At 36.5% G+C, this 18963-nt stretch overlaps 1 protein-coding gene across 1 annotated transcript in view; it reads left to right on the top strand.

Annotated features, from left to right (window-relative positions):
- BPHL (biphenyl hydrolase like) overlaps positions 1 to 18963 on the top strand; it is a 67957-nt gene that overhangs the window by 13377 nt on the left and 35617 nt on the right. Inside the window, exons 2-5 of the mRNA XM_074199407.1 lie at positions 1865 to 1968; positions 6321 to 6487; positions 13788 to 13941; positions 15658 to 15789. Coding sequence (XP_074055508.1) covers positions 1865 to 1968; positions 6321 to 6487; positions 13788 to 13941; positions 15658 to 15789 — 557 coding nt within the window. The remainder of the gene's footprint in view (positions 1 to 1864; positions 1969 to 6320; positions 6488 to 13787; positions 13942 to 15657; positions 15790 to 18963) is intronic.

The following is an 18963-nucleotide window of genomic DNA, read 5'->3' as shown; positions in this document are numbered from 1 at the left end:
TGGAAGGGAAAAGGGACTAGCCTCCCCCTCGGATCTGCTTCAGTTCTCACCCAGAGTCCATGGGAGGCGGTGGTGACCTGGGAGTGACTCAAGTCTCTCTTTGGAGATTTTGCCTCTTGGGGAGGGGTCTCTTTTGGGTGGTCTTCCAAGACCTGTGCTCCCTGGCTGCCCCACAAAAAAAACAGTGTAATCCAAATGAAGTTGAAGATCAGACCCTCATGTGTGGCCTAAATTAGATGATAAAGGAAGATTCCCTTTACAATGTAAACAAAAAATTTACAAAGTTTGTCTCCAACTGATCTCATCACTCCCTTGCCCAATTTTTTCTGCATCATATTCCCCCCCCCTCAAATTTTTAAGGACCCAGATTCTTCCAGGGAATTGGGATGAAGGGACGTCCTCTGGAACTTCTTAAAAACTGAAAAGGGGTGTAGCAGTCTTCCTACCTAATCTAACCTATTAGGAGCCCATTTGGAGAGGGAAAAGACAACTTGATTGAAATAGCATCCAAAGGGTGTGGGGCAATCAGGATCAAATAGAGATTGATGTTTGGCAGAGGTCACTAGGTGAAGAGGCTGATGTTCAACCCAGGTTTTATGTGACCGCTGGCTACTTGAGTTCGGTTCTACTAATAAGGAATCATTATTCAGACTCGAGAAAGCAAAGGTGGAAATAAAACAAAAATTTATTAAAAGAAGTTACACTACATAAAAGGAATTGAGAGAGAGAGAGAAGGAGAGAGAGAGAGAGAGAGAGAGAGAGTTAAAAGAACAGCCGAGCAGTGTTGGCTGGGCCATAGGTTGATAGAGAAGACTGACCCTGAGTGGGAATCCAGCTCAGGTTTTTATGTCTTGCCTCTCATCCAGAGGGCAAAAGGTGAACTCCCTTTCTCTTACTAGACCAGAAATTAGATAGAGGGTAAAGCCTAAGAAGATCAATGAATCAATGGTACATCAAGAATGGGGGCATCTCCACCCAAGCAGCTTTTAAGATTACAACTGTTTCTGTTACAATCATAATTCTCGACTACTAGCCAATTTACATCTCAAGAGTAGGTGGTAGTCAATTTACATCTCCACCCAATTTCTACATTCACAGTTCTCTTCATCTTTCCCCTGCATCCTGTCTCTTCAACCAAGTTACCCAATAAGCTGCTAAATAGCTGCTGTTGTTGCTCACTTCCCTCTTGTTTCCCTCACAAAACACCCTAGCTTTCTATCTCCTGACCTACTTAGAGATGGGGAGAGTAGGAAAGCTAAAAAGTAAAAATCTTCAGGACTGAGTATGCTTTCCTCATTCTGTTATTTGTTAAGCTATACAACAAGCTGTTCCCCCATTGTGAAAACTATATGAGACGTATCATTAGTATGAGATGACAGGGTTTGTGGATGATCCAGCTTAGGAGGATGAGGGTTGGGTGAAAATGATGAGATTTGTAATATAGAGAGGAAGAAACAGAAGGGGAAAAGGGGAGAAATGACCTTTTTTATGTGCTTCCTTCCCCCACTTTCTTTTGTCCTATTTAAAAAATTAGATGTTTCATATGTGATCTCATAGATGAAGAATTGTAAGGAATATTAAAGGCTATATACTGTAACCCCCTTTAATTTAAAGATGAAGAAACTCTTGGGGAGACATGGGGAGAGATTAAGTGATTTGTCCAAGCTCACATAGGCAATAAGTTTATGAGAATAGAAGTAGTCCCCAATTCCCTGTCATCCAATACTCTTTTATTAAGAGAAGAAGAGAATTATATTCAAAAGGCAAGAATTAATCCTTTAAGAAAAATAAAAATTGGTTATTGTTATGTTAAATTTACACTAATGAATAATTTTCTTTTATGGGATGGGTATTGTTCTTCCAGTACCTCAATAACCTCTGCTAAAGTAGAAGTGAATGGTGTTCATCTGCATTATCAAAAAACTGGAGAAGGAAAACATGCAGTTCTACTACTTCCTGGAATGTTAGGTAGGAGTGACATTTGGACTTATTAGAACTCTTTTTCTTGGATATTTAAAACACAATATAGTCATAGTTGTTTGTCAACTTCCAGCATTTTACAGAATTTTTTGGTAATGCTCTCAACCATGAAATTAATATTTTAGAAAAGTATGTGACTTTCTAGAATGTTTTGAGACTTTTTGAATATTTGAATCTCCCTTTGGAAATACAGTAAAACATTAGCTATCAGGGCAGCTAGGTGGCACAGTGGATAAAGCACCGCCCTGGAGTCAGGAATACCTGGGTTCAAATCCGGTCTCAGACACTTAATAATTACCTAGCTGTGTGGCCTTGGGCAAGCTACTTAACCCCATTTTGCCTTGCAAAAACCTAAAAAAAAGAAATTAGCTATCCAGAATTTTTTCTGGGAATGGGAATAGAAAATTAGAATTAATTAAATTTGATAATTTAAATGATGCTTAAACCCCAAAACTTTTGAATTCCAACCCTTGTTGAAAATCTAAAATATTAGACTTTTACCTTTCCAGAAAAGAAATGGAATTAATGTGTAATTCTTTTGTTAATGCAAATGCTTCAGAACTCAAAAACAATTTTGAAAAAGAATGATAAAAATTGTTTTTATTCATGTAATTAGAAAAAAATATATAAAGTTTTCCAAAAGTTATTAAACAAAAAGGAAGTGCCTCAGGATAATATAATTCCACATACTTTATCATGGGAGTATTTTATTTGTAGAAGGTAGAGTAGATTGAACTATGTACTACTTAACTCACAAAGGACTTAAAATAGGGCTCAACAGGGGTGGCTAGGTGGCGCAGTGGATAAAGCACAGGCCCTGGAGTCAGGAGTACCTGGGTTCAAATCTGGTCTCAGACACTTAATAATTACCTAGCTGTGTGGCCTTGGGCAAGCCACTTAACCCCATTTGCCTTGCAAAAAAATGTAAAAAAAAAATAGGGCTCAACAATATGCCTAGCAATTTCACCAGACTCCCTAGAAGTTCAGGCACAAAGTTATCTGGAACCATATAAGAGCGCTTCCTTCTTCTCTATCCTTCATGTTTGTTCAGTTTTGCTATTATGATGACTTGAAACAAAATTGACCTCCTTTGAGTTTGTCCTACTACCATCCTAGAGTGATATCTGGAGCTTGACTTTTGATGAGACATCTTTGACCATCAAGGTTGTTTTCCAAATGTGACCAGAAAGTATGCTGATCAGATGTAGTGAACCCTCTCTCTGAGAAATCTTTTAAGACTTTTGTGGTTCTTGATGGTCCTTATTTGACTCCCTAAGTTTAAGAACCAGTGCCACTATAGCAATATGTTGAATTTTCCCCCTTGAAGTCTAGAGGAGTGTGAGGGAGTTGTCTGACTTCTGATTTTTGGAAGCACTATTTCTATATTCAAAGTAAAATTTGCCAATTCTTACCTTACAAATTATTTTTTAATCCTTTATTTCAATATATCTTCTCTAAATTCTTTTTTTAAGGGTTTTTTTTTTTTTGCAAGGCAATGGGGTTAAGTGGCTTGCCCAAGGTCACACAGCTAGGCAATTATTAAGTGTCTGAGACCGGATTTGAACCCAGGTACTCCTGACTCCAAGGTTGGTGCTTTATCCACTACGCCACCTAGCCGCCCCACCTCTAAATTCTTTTACAATAAACTTACATAAAAAGGAAGAGGATAAAAACACATTTGGAAGAAAATTTACTTTTATGTGGTGTTTTCAAATTTATTAAGTATTGTCTTCACAACAGTGCTTTCTTTTTATTTTTTAATTTTTTATTTATTTAAGGCAATGGGGTTAAGGTGACTTGTCCAGGATCACACATTTAGTATCAAATGTCTAAGGCCAAATTCGAACTCAGGTCCTCCTGACTCCAGGGCTGGTGCTCTATCTACTACATCACCTTGGCTGCCCCACACAACAGTGCTTTTAAAGTAGTTCCTGCAAATATTATATTACCTCTATTTTATAGATGAGGAAAATGAACTGAGAACTAAGCAATTTGCCTCATGATAAAACATTCAAACCCAGGTCTTCATGACCCTTGAGCTCATACTTTCCATTATGCTATTTAATTTTGCTTTTTAATTTTGAGTTCTACAATTTAGAAGGAGCCATGACAAAAGAGGATATATTAATGATGGTTGAACGAACTGGTTTAATAAGCTTGGATTAGAAGAGACACGTTCATTGTCTTCAAGTATTTGAAAGGTTATAATGTGGAATGAGGTTGAATCTTTATAGATCTAGAGATTCTAGGAGGTAGTCCACTGGGAGGAAATTAGAGGAAATTTGGTGCATATAAAGACCAAGGGTGCAAATCTTAACTCTTCGGTGGATGGGGAACCAGGGTTCATACCTCACCTCCAATACTATGTTTGTCTTTCATTTTTGAAGAAGTTCATGCCATCAGGGAGGTGATGCCATGACTTGAATTGTATTGCTCTGCTATGTCACCAGCCTCACTTTCTCCTCTAGAGCCATCTAGGTCCAGTGGCCAGATAAAAATCAGGAGACTGGAAATGACCCTAGATATGAGGCAATCAGAGTTAAGTGACTTGCTCAAGGTCATCCAGCTAGTAAGAGTTAAGTGTCAGAGGTAAGATTCAAACCCCTACCCTCCTGACTCCAAGACCAGTGCTCTATCCACTACACCACCTAGCTGCCCAAATCACTTCATTTCTAAGCTTCAGTTTCCTTATTCATAAAAGAAGTGTTATTGGTTTAGAGGCTTCTAAGGTAACTTCCAGCACTAAATGCTATGAACAAAAGGAATAGGCTATTTTTTGAGTTAGTAAGTCCCTTGTCTCTGGAATTGTTCAAACTATTGTAATGATGTATAGGGAATTCCTGAAGGCAGTAAAGGATTAAAATAGGGTTTCTTCCTAATTAAAATTCTGTGATTATTGCAAGTACTACGTTTTAAGATTTAGTTTTGCTGCTTTTGGTCAGGATATGATATGAAGTTCTAGTTTCATGGGACATTCCATGAAAGTAATCATCAGATCAATACATGAATATATTGATTTTAAGTAGGGTTTTTTTTTTTTGAGCAGTTTTAACATCCAGGCAATAACTAACTTACCTTTCTATAATTGATCCTAAGTAAATGCCATTTTGAATTACCCTGAGAAATTTTTTGACATGGTTTCAGATAGAAAACTGAAACATATGTAATGAAACATATTTTTCAGAGTAAAAATATGAAATATCCCTTAGCTCAGAATGAAAAAAAAATGTGGAATATCCCTTAGGACAGAATCAGATCACAGGTCCCACCAGTATAGGTTTCTTTAAATAGCAGAGTCTGATGGCATCTGTCTTTGCTGGTGGCATCAGTCATGGTCAATAACTAGATTCTATGAAGTTAGTACAGATAAGTTTAACAAGGTAGAATGACCCCCTGGCACTTATGATAGCCAGCAAATTGGATAGGCTATTTTGGTAGAATATTCAAATGTGGTCATTGGGCTTGTTTATGGAATGGTCTTTGAAGATTCACACAGAAATAAAAAGGAGTGTTAATTTTAATTCTTATTTGATATCAGTTTGAGTCCATCTAGAATGTACCTTAGCACAGATCTAGGAAAAGAATATGAAAAGCATGAATTTAGCCACAGGGTAGATTGCTGAGTATATAGATATTAATATATTAAGTATTGACAAATGGTGAGAAAAGCTAAGTAGATAGGTTGGAGATGTTAAGAGTTCACTCGGCTGTAGTCTCAAGAACATCTAGGTATAATTCTGCCTATTGGCATATCTGAATTTGCTCAATTAAGAAAGTCTGAAAATGTTTTCTGCTTTAGTTTCTTAGAACTTTTCTTTTGAATATTTTAGTCAGGAAAAAAAAGTAAATATAAGGTTAACCCAATTTGCATAGTAAAATTGTCTGAAATTTCTAAAAATTAAGTCCCTTCTCATTTTGAAGTAAATTATCTTTGTCAGATTCTTAATCATATAATTTTGCATATCATATTATTTTAGAACCTCTTATTTGTGATAGTCATTCTTTCAAAGTAAAATTAGTTCATATTCAAAATTCTAGGTCTGATTTTATTCAGTTTCAGTAATTCTAAACATAAGTAAATCAGGGTTTTGAAAAGGTGCAGGAAAATGTTAAGGAACCACCTATGTCTGAAGAGCTGCCTTTCCCAAAATAGCCATTGGGGGGAACCCTAAACAGGACTGGAGAGTAAACAGGAAAGTTGAGGAATAACTGTTTATGTTGATACTGAATTGCAACTAGATCCTTGTTTTTAAAATATTTCTGCTCCTATCTTTTTAAAACATTATGTTTTATGAAGAATTAAAGTTTAAATTTGTGAATAACAAAGTAACTCTTTTTAGGAAGTGGACAAAACGATTTTGAACCCCAGCTCAAGAACTTGAATAAACAATTATTTACAGTAGTAGCCTGGGATCCTCGGGGATATGGCCATTCCATCCCCCCAAATCGTGATTTCCCAGTGGACTTCTTTGAAAGGGATGCAAAAGATGCTATTGATCTGATGAAGGTAATTGGGTTGGGGGGAGGGAGGAAAGAATTTTTCTTCTTTGGACATTTGTTCAACCTGTCTTAAAAACAGCTACCTGTCTATACTCAGACCACGGGTAAATGATTGTCTATCATATGCTGAATTCTGACTGGGAAGAAATATTTCACCACCTCCATTGGTGGTCAATTTAATCACTCTTACTAGAATGAAGTTACAGTAGGTGCTTGTAGTTGCAAGGAAAACCCATTTCTTCTAGTTCTGCCCTTTAGAGATAGAAAGTTACATGCATTGTCTGGTAAAAAAAGAATGCTTCATTTATTCAAAGATATTATAAAACATTTATGTGTTTTTCTGTGTCCCAGAGTACTTTTCAAATGCTTAAAGAATATAAACTGAGGCAAAAAAATAAACATAGGGAACTATTTCTGTAGATATTTATTCAGAAAAGAAACCTGCTTTAAATAAAATAAGCTCAATTGCAATCAGTGTAAAGACAAAACTTTTCTCAGCCCCAATAGGATCAAGTGTAAGAATTTTGGTTTTAATGTTTTCCCCTTCCTCTGCTTCTTTTAGAAAACTTCCTTAGTTTCTACAAAAGGCCATCTCTTCTTAACTCTTGCTATCTGGTTTCTAACTTCATCATTCAACAGAAATGACTCCTCCAAAGTTACTAATGTTCTCTTAATTTATCAGTCTTTTCTCAGTTCTTATCCTTCATGCCTTTGGGAAGTCTCTAGAGTTTCACTGGACAGAGGAAGACCAAGTTCAAATCTAGCCTCTGGCACGTTCTAGTTATGTGATCCTGGGCAAGTAACTTAACTACTAATTGTTTCCATTTCCTTAACTATGAAAAAGGGATAATATGATAATATTTATTTAGTTAGTTTTTAGTTTTTGCAAGGCAATGGGGTTAAGTGGCTTGCCCGAGGTCACACAGCTAGGTAATTAAGTGTCTGAGGCCAGATTTGAACCCAGGTACTCCCTGACTCCAAGGCCAGTGCTCTATCCACTGCACCACCTAGCCACCCCGTACCACCTAGCTGCCCTGATAATATTTATAAAACACATTTGTAGCCACTAGCTTGAGTATGATAGGTAAAGAGAGAGACAGAGATAAAGGAACAGTCAAGCAGAGTTGACTGGGCCAGAGAGTCAGAGATGACTGGCACCAAATGGAGGTCCAACTCAGATTTTTATGGTCTTGTCCCTTATCCAGAGGGCAAAAAGGTGAATACCCTTCCCCCCTTATCAGACCAGAATTAGGAGGGTTGTAGACTGAGGAGATCAAGATACCATGAAACAATGGTAGTCAATTTAAATCTCAAGAGTGGGGGACCTCCACCCATTCAACAAGATTTAATAGCCTTTAAGATTACAGATTTTGTTTCTGCTACATTCATAATTCTCTACATCTTTTCCCTGCAACATTTCCCCCCCTCAAAATTATTCAGGACCCAGATTCCTCTGGGCCTTTCAGAGTCTTATGAATGCATTGCAGTGAGAACTTCACCGAGGCAGGGTCCAGGGAATGATTGGTTTGCAAGTTGACTGGCATCCTGCAGAGGCTTGTTTTGGAGATATACAGCTAGAGAAACAAAATTCAAGGGGGTGGGGGAAGATTGAGCAAGCAAAAATCAGAGATGTTGTAACAGAAGGATATTTAGCAAAGGTTCAATAATTAGGAAAAAGCTAGAAGAAGAGCAAGAATTACACTTTATGATCCTAAGCCAGTATCAGAATTGTTAATGAATGCCATATTAAGTTGTAAACAGGGATAGTGAGGTGGCACAGTAGATAGAACACCAGCCCTAGAGTCTGGAGGACCTGAGTTCAAATACAGCCTTAAACACTTAATAATTACCTAGCTGTGTGACCTTAGGCAAGTCACTTAACCCCATTGCCTTGCAAAACCCCCCCCAAAAAAGTTGTAAACAAAAGCTCAAAAATAGTATAAATAAATGTACTGAATAAGCATTTTAAAACTGCAAATGTCCAAAAGGTAATATGCAACAAAATTTTCTATTTTGCTTTGGTCATATCTAGAATGAATAAAAATTCTAGTTGAAAAATGGATCTCTCTTTTAAAGAAGTTTAAAAAAATAGACCAATTGGCATTATCCTGATATAAACAGTCATACTGATATTTCTTTTCCTTAAGGGAATTTGTTGTGATAAAAATTCACACCCTATGTTAAAAGACCAAGACAAAATACTTGCCAATCATTTAAAATTTAGAAAATAGAGTTCTAATGGCCCTTTTTTCAAACTTAATTATGATGCATCTGGAATGATCATGGCAATTTGCTATTACAGAGCAGAGAGGGACACCAGGACATTTTCCCTTATGAATTAGATGTCCTTTACAGGCAGAAGTCATATAGACAATTCTTTTCAATGAGCCAGGTTCCAGGTCTGCCAGGTGAGGAATTTCCTTTAAGAGGATCCTACCCCTGTTGAGGCTAGGGTCATTCTTTCAAAGGCCATCTGTAGTATTTAACATCAAACCCCACAGGGCTAATGGCTTCAATGGCATATTGTCTTTCTATTTTAACATACCTGATGTCAGACAGATCAATTACCAATACAGTGTAATATAGCAATTACCTATAACCAGAACTTCAGGTGACTTGAGTACTAAGGAGAATCAAGAGTGTACCAGGCTGTAATTTGGTATAAGAGATCCAGGAAAAAAAATGTAATTTAATTGTTGCTTATATATCCAAGGACAGTGCTTTAAATGAAATGCAGTAAACAGATTTTGAGATGTAAAAATGCAGTAACAATCATTCATATTTTTTTTTATAAAATCAGCTTTTTGCAGTGAACCCATTTAGTTATTAACTATATTTAAATTAACTAAACATCTCCCTTTGACTAGGAAGTTGTGCATTATCTCCATACTTCTTACATAACAATTAGCTTGAGATTGCCACAGAGAAATCTCAAATCATCACCATTATTTTATCTTCCTCATATTACATAGGTGCTTTACCCTCAGAGCAAATAACCAGTTTAGTCCCAGTTTACATATAGCTAGAAATTTATATACATAACCTTTTAAATACTAGCCATCTTCAAAATACAAATTATTATTTTCAGAATTTTTTTAAAAATTAAGGACATCTTAGGTAACCTTAAATTTCTAATGTGTTATTGATTCCAGTGCAATAAAAGAACAAGGCCAATCAATAATTAAAATTGAATGCATTATTAAGTTACTTTATAAAGTTCAAATCCAGTTACTCTATTACAGAGATATTAATTACTAACACAGGCTTAATTAAAAGATGAAATATAAATTTCCTAGTCCCAGAAAAAGTTATCTTCCCTTTTTTTTCTTTAAGTCAATCTGCCTGCTTCCTCTTCCTCCTCCCAAGGTTGGGACTTTCTCAGCCCAGCTAATGCCTTTGGGGGATGGGGCTTGGAATTGATAGCCATGTGTAGTCTAAGGAAAACATGGTCGTTTGCCCAGCCTCCCTCCTCCCCAAATCAGGAAGAAGGCATGGGGGTCCCCTATTTTAAACAATGAGTCTAAAACAAGTTTTGGGGGGATCTTACCCTGCCTTCAGTGAAGCATGCATTCCAATTGGGATATAGGTATGAGTTTCTAAGTTCCAAAAAAAGGAAGAACCCTGCAGAGGGTGGGGGCCCCAGAGAGTGAGAGAGCATTTCAAAGAGGAAGAGAGAGAATACCACACAAAGATAATTTCCAGGAGCTCAGATGTTTTGCTAAATCTAATTCCTTCCAAGGAGATAGCACACAACTATGGGGTAGAAGTCTTTGGTACCAAGTTTTCCCCATGTTTTAATTCTCCTAAACTTCTAAGTAAGGGAACAACACGTAAATTGGACCTAAAGCCAAACATCTTTTCTTAACAATCCACACTCTACAGTGGGGGTCAGAAAAACCCAACACCTCAGGATTGCCTTCATCAGTCAGTCTGACTTCAGCAACACAGGGCAGGCCCACATAAAAGGGTGACCGACAACAACAAATGAGATCAGCATGTGGGTCATGTCTGATGCCAGGGCTCTGCTAATCTCTCAGCATCCCAACCTGCTTTCTCTAACCCAGGGGAGAAGGCAGGGAACACAAGAAAGAGGGCTAAAAAGGTCCTACTTTATTTATTTATTCATTCATTCATCTATTTATTTATTTTCCTGCTTTATAGAAATCTTGGTTCTAAAAAAGGGGTGTGCATCCCACGTAAGGAGTTCGATCCAATTTCCCAGAGAATCCCTTCATGGTTGCCAAAAATATAGCTGCTAGCTTGAGTTTGATTATTGCCTGTGATGAATCACAATTCATACCCAGGAATGCAGGTGTGGAAGAAAATAGAGATTTATTAAAAGAAGTTACAACCCAAAAGAAAGTGATAGGTAAAGAGAGACAGAGATAAAGCAACAGTCAAGCAGAGTTGACTGGGCCAGAGAGTGTCAGAGAGTCAGAAATGACTGGCCCCAAACAGAAGTCCAACTCAGATGTTTATGGTCTTGCCCCTTATCTAGAGGGCATACCCTTCCCCCTGCCTCTAACTCTACCCACTCCAAGTCATCCTCAGCTGTTAAATTGATCTTCCTAAAATGAAATTCTGACCATATTATCCCCTTCTTCTCCATTCAGTCAATTTCAGTGGTTCCCTTTTACCTCCAGCATCAAATATAAAATCCTGTTTGGCTTTCAAAGCCCTTTATAATCTAGCCCCTTCTTGCCTTTCCAACCTTCTTGAAGCTTATTTCTTTCCAGGTGTTCTGTGTTCAAGTTACTCTGGTCTTCTTGATGTGACTATCTATCTCCTAACTCAGTCTTTTCACTGGCTGTCCCCCAGGCCCCAACATTCTCCCTCCAAATCTTTCTCAGGAATTGTCCCAACTTTGATCAAAAAACCTTTCCTAATCCTTCCAAATCTTAATTTCCTTTCTGCCTGTCCTAACTACTTCCTTTGTCTCCTTTGCTCGGTTTTCATCGTGACTATCCATGCTAGTTGTAGGGATCTCCTGAGGGTCTACACTGTGCTCTCATCTCTCTTTTACTATTTCACGTGGTGACTCTCAGATCTGTTTATCCAGCTGTCCTCTCCTCTCTAGCCTCACATCTACAATTGCCATTTAGACATCTTGGTGACCTATGATTATACACAGTTTATTCTATTCATATCTAGTGGGGTCTTCCCCATTCGTCTGTGAGACCCTTGAGAGAAAGGGCTATTTTTTGCCTTTCTTTGTATCATCACTTAGTGCATACTTTAAAAAAGCTAGTTAACTGTTTCACTTGCTGAGCAGTTGCTTTTATATTACCTGTTAATAGGGAGTCAGTTTGTTAAACTTTGTGTGCAAAATGATTTTCCTATTCCTTTGGGGATGCTATTGTATTCCTATTCTTTCCTATTTATATAGGGGAAAAAATTTACTTAACACTTTATATTCTACAAAGCATTTTACTTATTGCATATGAGTCTTATCACAGTCCTTAGAGGTCGATGATCCAGGTGGACTTTTAACAAGCTCTAAGTGACTTGACCACAGTGAACAGCTAATAAGTAACTTAGATGGGTTTTGAGTCTACCTCTTTCCCGACTCCCAAATCTATCAATCCCCCCAAGCCCTTCAGTTGACTGAAGCACTTGATTTTTGTACCCACACATTACATTTAAAGGGAAACTTCCCTTTTCAGTTTACAGATAGCAACCTATCTTTAGTAACTTCTGTTTTGATCTAAATTCCCGTTCTCTCTGGGTGGTAAGTGGCATGTGGTAAATGAACCATTTTCTTTTGCCCTTATAATTATAGTCTGCCCTTCAGAGGCACAGCTTGCATTTTCCAGCTTCTCCCTATATATGGAAAGATTTCTTGTAAAACATTGAACCTCTTAGTGATTAGGTAATATCCCCCAGGCAGTCTTTTTTGGTAAACACATCCAGGTTCACTGGAACCCAAAGGGGTATTAATATATTTTCTTTTACTAGTGGAAACATCCCAAAGCTTGCTGTTACCAGTAGGAGCTACTCATAAATCTAACAATTTGAGAAATAAACTCCTTGCCCAAAGAAAACTTGATTTAATAAAAGTCCTTGTTTGCCCTTCCCTTTTCCCTCCCACCTCACATAGGATGCTAAGACTAATACCACCTTACTACATAAATCAAAATAAATTAATTTCCTGTAGATTAATTCTTTAAGACCTTACCATGTTCCCCAACCTTTGATTTTTCTATATAGCCTTAGTGGCTAAGGGATATTTTTAGTTTTTCTTTATAATATCATATATAGATCTGAAAAGAATGATTTTATGACTTAAGAAGTTGCCTGTTATATCAGAATTAAAACTGAAGATTAGAATTTCACTTAGTCACATATGCATTGCAAACATTATTAAAAGAGGTTTTAGGTCTGTTTAGGTTTTTTAAAAGAGTAAAGATTTTCCTTTATAGACATTATATTGAATATATTCTTTTCAGCACAGAAGTAATGTTAGATGATGTGTGGAATGCAATTTTAATGAGTATAGTTAATGCCTCAAAAAACATAACCTATCAGAAGTACTACTAAGGTTATTCAAGAATCTTAGAACTTAAGAAACTAGTATTTGTCCCAGAATTTTATCAGAAAGGAATGACTGGTATGTAGCTGGTTGTAAGGAAAGGTATAATCTGCTCACTTGTATTAAGTCCAGGTTAATGTTGAATGTGTTATTTTGATTGATGCTTTAAACTTCTATCTTTTCCTTGATCTTGTGATTTAGTTCCATGTGGTGTTGCCTTTCAAAAAGTAACTGGTAGCTCCTATATTCTACACATATGGGCTTAATTTTCAATCATTGAAATTCACTAAAACTTCAACATGCTATCTTATTTTACCTCACAAAGATGTGTGCAGGGATTTAAATGACTTTGTTATCTGAGAATTATTTAAGGGCGGCTAGGTGGCAAAGTGGATAGAGTGGCCCTGGAGTCAGGAGTACCTGGGTTCAAATTCGGTCTAAGACTCTTAATAATTACCTAGCTGTGTGGCCTTGGGCAAGCCACTTAACCCCATTTGCCTTGCAAAAACCTAAAGAGAGAGAGAGAGAGAGAGAGAGAGAGAGAGAGAACTATTTAAGAAAATTCCACATTCCTTCTCTAGGTAAGGGAGACAGTTTTTCTGCTAAGTCCTTCTCTATCCTTTTAAAAATTCTTTTTGCCCTAACCCAGGATTATTTATGAAGTGTCCCAAGCACTTAATATACTAAAGTAACTGGAAATGAATAGAGCTTTTTTTCTTCATCAATACAGCACAATGAACAATAACTTGTACTGTACATTTTGTTTTGCCAACCACAGACACTGAAATTTAAAACAGTTTCTTTGCTGGGATGGAGTGATGGTGGGATAACTTCACTTATTGCAGCTGCAAAGTACCCATCTTATATCAACAAGTTGGTAATTTGGGGAGCAAATGCCTATGTTACTGATGTGGATGAAATGTTGTATCATGGTAGGTTATATAAAAAAAATAATTCATAACAATTGAAGCTATTCTCCTATTTCCATTTCATTTTTATATATGATAATTAATCTTCTAATACTATGTATCTAATTCTCCAGTTTTAAAGTAGAAATAATATCTGAAAGTTTAACTAGATCAGTGATTTAAATTTTACCCTTTTTTATTTTGAAAGTATAATTATGAAAAGAAAGCATGAAGTAGTAGAAAGAGGTCAGTCCTTAGAGGCAGTAAGAGCTGGGTTCGAGATATGCATTTGCCACAGTAGGAGTTGTCTGTGGATGGGTCACTTAACCTTAACCTAGCAATTCTCTTAAATTATAAATTACAAAGAGTTGCTTATTGTAAGTATGCAAATATGTAAATATACAGATTTAAATAAAAAAGAGTATAAATTACAAAAGAAATTACAAAAGAGATCATCTAGGATAGTTTCTTTATCAGTAAAATACACAAACACACCCCCAACAAGATGATGTCCTGAGTTCCTTTCAGCTCTGAGAGTCATTCTACTTGCAAATCACTGGGTGGGCATTGAAGATGTGATTTTGAATTACTCTCTAATTCTTTTTTACCCCTGAAATAAATGTTCAAATTTCACTTTTTGGACAATGTGACTTCAAAGTATGTTTAGATATATACGTTTAATTCTATTCAAATATTTGTCAAATGCCTACTATATGGCTTGCAATTTGCTGTGTATTTTACTCATTTTTGTCAGAGAGACATGGAGAATCTCTATAAACGTTGTCCTCTATTGGGCTGTTGAATAGTACTTTTTCAAATCTTTATGTTAACAGTATATAGTGTATTCTGGCTCTTCAGTATCTTAATTATCTCCTAAATTTGTTGTTGTAGCCTTGTGTGAAGACCAAAAGAAGCAACTGAATTTGCTTTCTTTTTAAAAACATGTAACTTTTAGTTATAAATTTGGTGTACTCATGTTATACACCCTCCTGTGTACAGTTGTAGTGCTTTGTTCCAATAGTAAGTATAATTTTTGTTCTTTTTTTCCTGTAATAGATACTGTATAAGAATAACCAGGTTTTTAAATGAAACTTTTTTCTTTAAATTAAGACTTTATTAAAGAATTGTGATTAAAAAATGTCATTTCAGAAACCATAAATATTTCATCTTTTTTCCCCCATGTATATTTGGTTTTATTCATTCCAAACCTTTTTTTCTGGGAAAGGGTTCTAGGCTTCACCAGATTACTAACAGGGCTCATGATACAAAAATGATCAAGAAACTCTGTCTTCTAAGTTACGGAGGCCAACCCATGCCAGTACAAGAACCCCCACTAAGCGTCTGCCTCCCCAACAAGACCATATCCAGCCTTAATTTGAAGGCATTTACTGCTACCACTGAGGCAGCTCACTACATCTTTATTTTTATGTTTTAAGAGTTTTTAATATATTTTCCCCATTTACATGTTAAAATAATTTTTTAAACTTTTTTTAAGTTCTAAATTCTAAATTCTACCCTTCCACCTCCTTGATATAATAAACCCCAAATATAGTAAACCAAGTCTTTAAAAAAAATCCCTTTTACTCAAATGAGGATACTAAAGACAATTTTTCTCTTTAGTTTATTCAGGTAAATAAAACAAAATATAAATCTCACCCAAAGACTCAATGGTCTTTATTTTTGATTAAGATTTCCTACTTCAAGGTATATATTACAATTTGGTTGTTTATTATTTTTCAGGCATCCGAGATGTTTCAAAGTGGAGTGAGAGAACAAGAAAACCTTTGGAAGCACTATATGGACGAGAATATTTAGCCAAAACCTGTGAGAATTGGGTGGATGGAATATTGCAGTTTAAAGACCTGCCAGATGGTAAGTTAGGTGAAATGCCTGATAGAACAAAAGGCAAACTAGGAAAGGCATCATTACCATGAATTAAAGATCACATTAAACCCTTAGAAATAGGAGATAAGAAGCTGCCATTGTTATCTGGTAATAATTCATAAGAACTTTTTAAAAATATAATTTCAGTGATATTCCAAAATACTTTTGTCATAAGTTAAATCACAAATGTAATAAATTTGTTTTTCTAAGACTCAATTTACATAAATATTTTTCCTTCTACTTCATTTACTGACAAAATTATTTCCCGGAGGGTTTTCAATATATCTATGTTCAAATTGCAGAACAGGTAGTCTTAGAAACAAATCAGTAGCATGAATAAATAAGCACAACAGAACATGAACACCAGAATTTTTTTGCTGCTTTATAAAATGTTCATTTAGGCAGAACTGAGATTAGACCTCTTATTGTTTCCACTGTTCTTGATTATCCAAAGAAAGTAAATATATCTCTTGACCCTCAGCCTAATGAAAACTCTTACAAAATTACAACTGAGAAAAAAACAGCAATAAAAGATTAGTCTTCTTAATTTGGTATAAATTCAATTTAATTTCATAAGCTGTCTTGCAAAGCTCTGTGCTACATGCTGGGGAATAAAGACAGAAATGAAAGTCTCTGTTCTAAGGGAACTTACTGGAGGTGAGTGCAATAGAAGAGGGGATGGATACTAACAAGGAGTCACAGGGAAGACTTCAGGGAGTTCTAGTGCCTGAGCTGAGTCTTGAAAAGAGATTACATTTCTGAAAGGTAGAAGTGAGGAAGACAGTACATCCAGATTAAGGGACAGCTTTTAGATTTGTGGAATTTGGAAGGTAAAATGTCAAGATTGGAATCCAAGAAGTTAACTGGTTTAGCTCAATTTAGCATGTGACAAAATACCCTTCCCAGGATATCATTTCTAACTCACCACCATGCTACTCTCTCAGGCCCCGATTGGCATCTCCCTCAGACTCCCCATTCTGCCCATTGTAGGGCAAGGTGGAATACCAAATTCCTCCCAATGCCCTCTGTTATTGAAGATAGGATAGACTTTTGGTTTATTTCTCTATGTGGTGTCAGCTCTATGGAACAAGATACCCCTTAGTTCTCTTCCACCTTTCCTTTCTCCTTGTGTGGGACAAATGCCACTTAAATAAATTTCGGAGGTCTCTCAAGGTATGAAGAGTATTCCTTTCTTGAGAAATGGGCCACAATCAATTAGAGAGACTGAGGCAAAAAGCAAAAGGCCCAAGAATCACATTTATCCTAACTTGATCCCCCCCCCCCCACTGACCCACCCTCGTTAATGAGGAATATGGTTTTACAATCTAAACACGAAAACTACCCTAGGGAAAGGGGCATAGAATTCAAACCGAAACCAGATTATCTCTTTAGTCCCAGTAATCGAATGATTCTCCAGATATCAACAGATAAGATGAAGTCAGTCCCAGAAGTTTGCTTTGTCAAGGGAGGAGGGGCACATAGTTAACCAAATTCAATCCATAATATTTTACTGAAGAAATCTCAAAACTTTATCCCACACAATCCCTCCACTTTTATTTTGATGAGATTTCTTCACATTTCTGAGTTGGCCCTTAAGTCTAAATAACAACTCCCTGATCACCTCCTTACTTCCCAGGGAGCCTTTTAGATAAGCCCTATAATCACTATGATTATAGGTACATTTCCAAAGTTACTATGCCTCCTTTTACTGCAAGTTTTTATACCACAGTCTTTAGAAAGGTCTTCCTGTTTCCAAATTTGATCAAACTAAATTCCTGATTTTGTGTCATTGGATCAACCCCAAGAATAGCTAATATACCTAGTGATGTTCCTTAAATTATTTTTCTTACAAATGGCCATTTCCATACTTTCTTTGCAAGTCCATACTAACTCATAATCACTTTCCCTTAATAAATGCCCCAGTTTGCACATCTTTACAAAGGATCCAGGTACCATCATTAATCTCACATGAGTCTGAGTCCACCTATCTCTAAGTTGTACAATCCAGAAACAATGTACACATAGGTGAGAGATGGTGGAGATGGAACTGGTTCAGTGTCTATCCTCTCTTCTCCCTTGGACGCATCCAATGTCCTTCAGCATCCTCTGAATCTGTTCCAAAAAATCCTCTCCAGCTCTGGTGACTACTTGTCTTCTGGTATAATTCAGTTCAAAACACATGTCTTTCATCACAAAACAATGAGATTCTGGAGCTTATTACAATTTACATTTTGCCTTACTGCCATATTGACACACATACTTCACTTTGAACACTTTTAACTTTCATTAGTATTTTACTACATGAGCAAACTCACAAGCTTGTAACATATACATTCAACAGTCATCTTTGTTCTAAGAGTACCCAACATCTTGTTTAGAATAAAACAATTTTAACCTTTGTTCTCATTACAATGACTCAAACATCCTTAACTAAAATGATTTTTTTTCCATATGTTCCCATATTTTCCTTTTCCTGGTGTACTTAACTAACTCACATTCCTTCCTTAAACTAGAATTTGAAACTTTAATTATCCTAAGAATTTTCCATTCTTCTCCTTACCTAAATATCCCCCTCTAACACAAAAACTAAGGAAACTTAATTCCTACCTTAGCATGTAGCTGATAGAAGGTGTCAGAGCCAGACACCTAACCTATCTTTGGCTATTAGATGCAATTCATCTAAAACCTTTTTAGTTTGCTTAGTAGCTAACTGTAAAGATCCAGGACATTAAAGGAAAATTCCTTTACAGATATAAGTATGGAATGTCAGTGTCCAGGCAGGTCACGTGGGTAAGTCTTAGGCCAGATTTATTCTTCCAGGTGAGATATTATCCAAATGTCATTTTGGGGAAATCAAGTCAAAGGGGTCCAACCTCAGCCATACTGAGAAGCCACCCCTTTGGCTGCCCATCCCTGTCACCTGACATCCTTGACTCATTGGCTTCCTTGGCTCCAAGAACATAAAATTTACCCAGTAGCATTTCTTTTTGTTGACCATCCTGGTATCTGACATAAGAGAAAATAAAAGTCCTGTGATCTATAATTATCTAGCTGTGTGGCCTTGGGCAAGCCACTTAACCCCATTTGCCTTGCAAAAAAAAAAAGTCCTGTGATATAAAATGGTTGTTTTACCTAGTTAGAACTTCCAGTGAATAAAATTCA

This window comes from Macrotis lagotis, chromosome X (assembly GCF_037893015.1).
Source record: "Macrotis lagotis isolate mMagLag1 chromosome X, bilby.v1.9.chrom.fasta, whole genome shotgun sequence".
Taxonomy (NCBI): Eukaryota; Metazoa; Chordata; class Mammalia; order Peramelemorphia; family Peramelidae; genus Macrotis; species Macrotis lagotis.
This window is presented reverse-complemented; position numbering and strand designations above follow the sequence as displayed.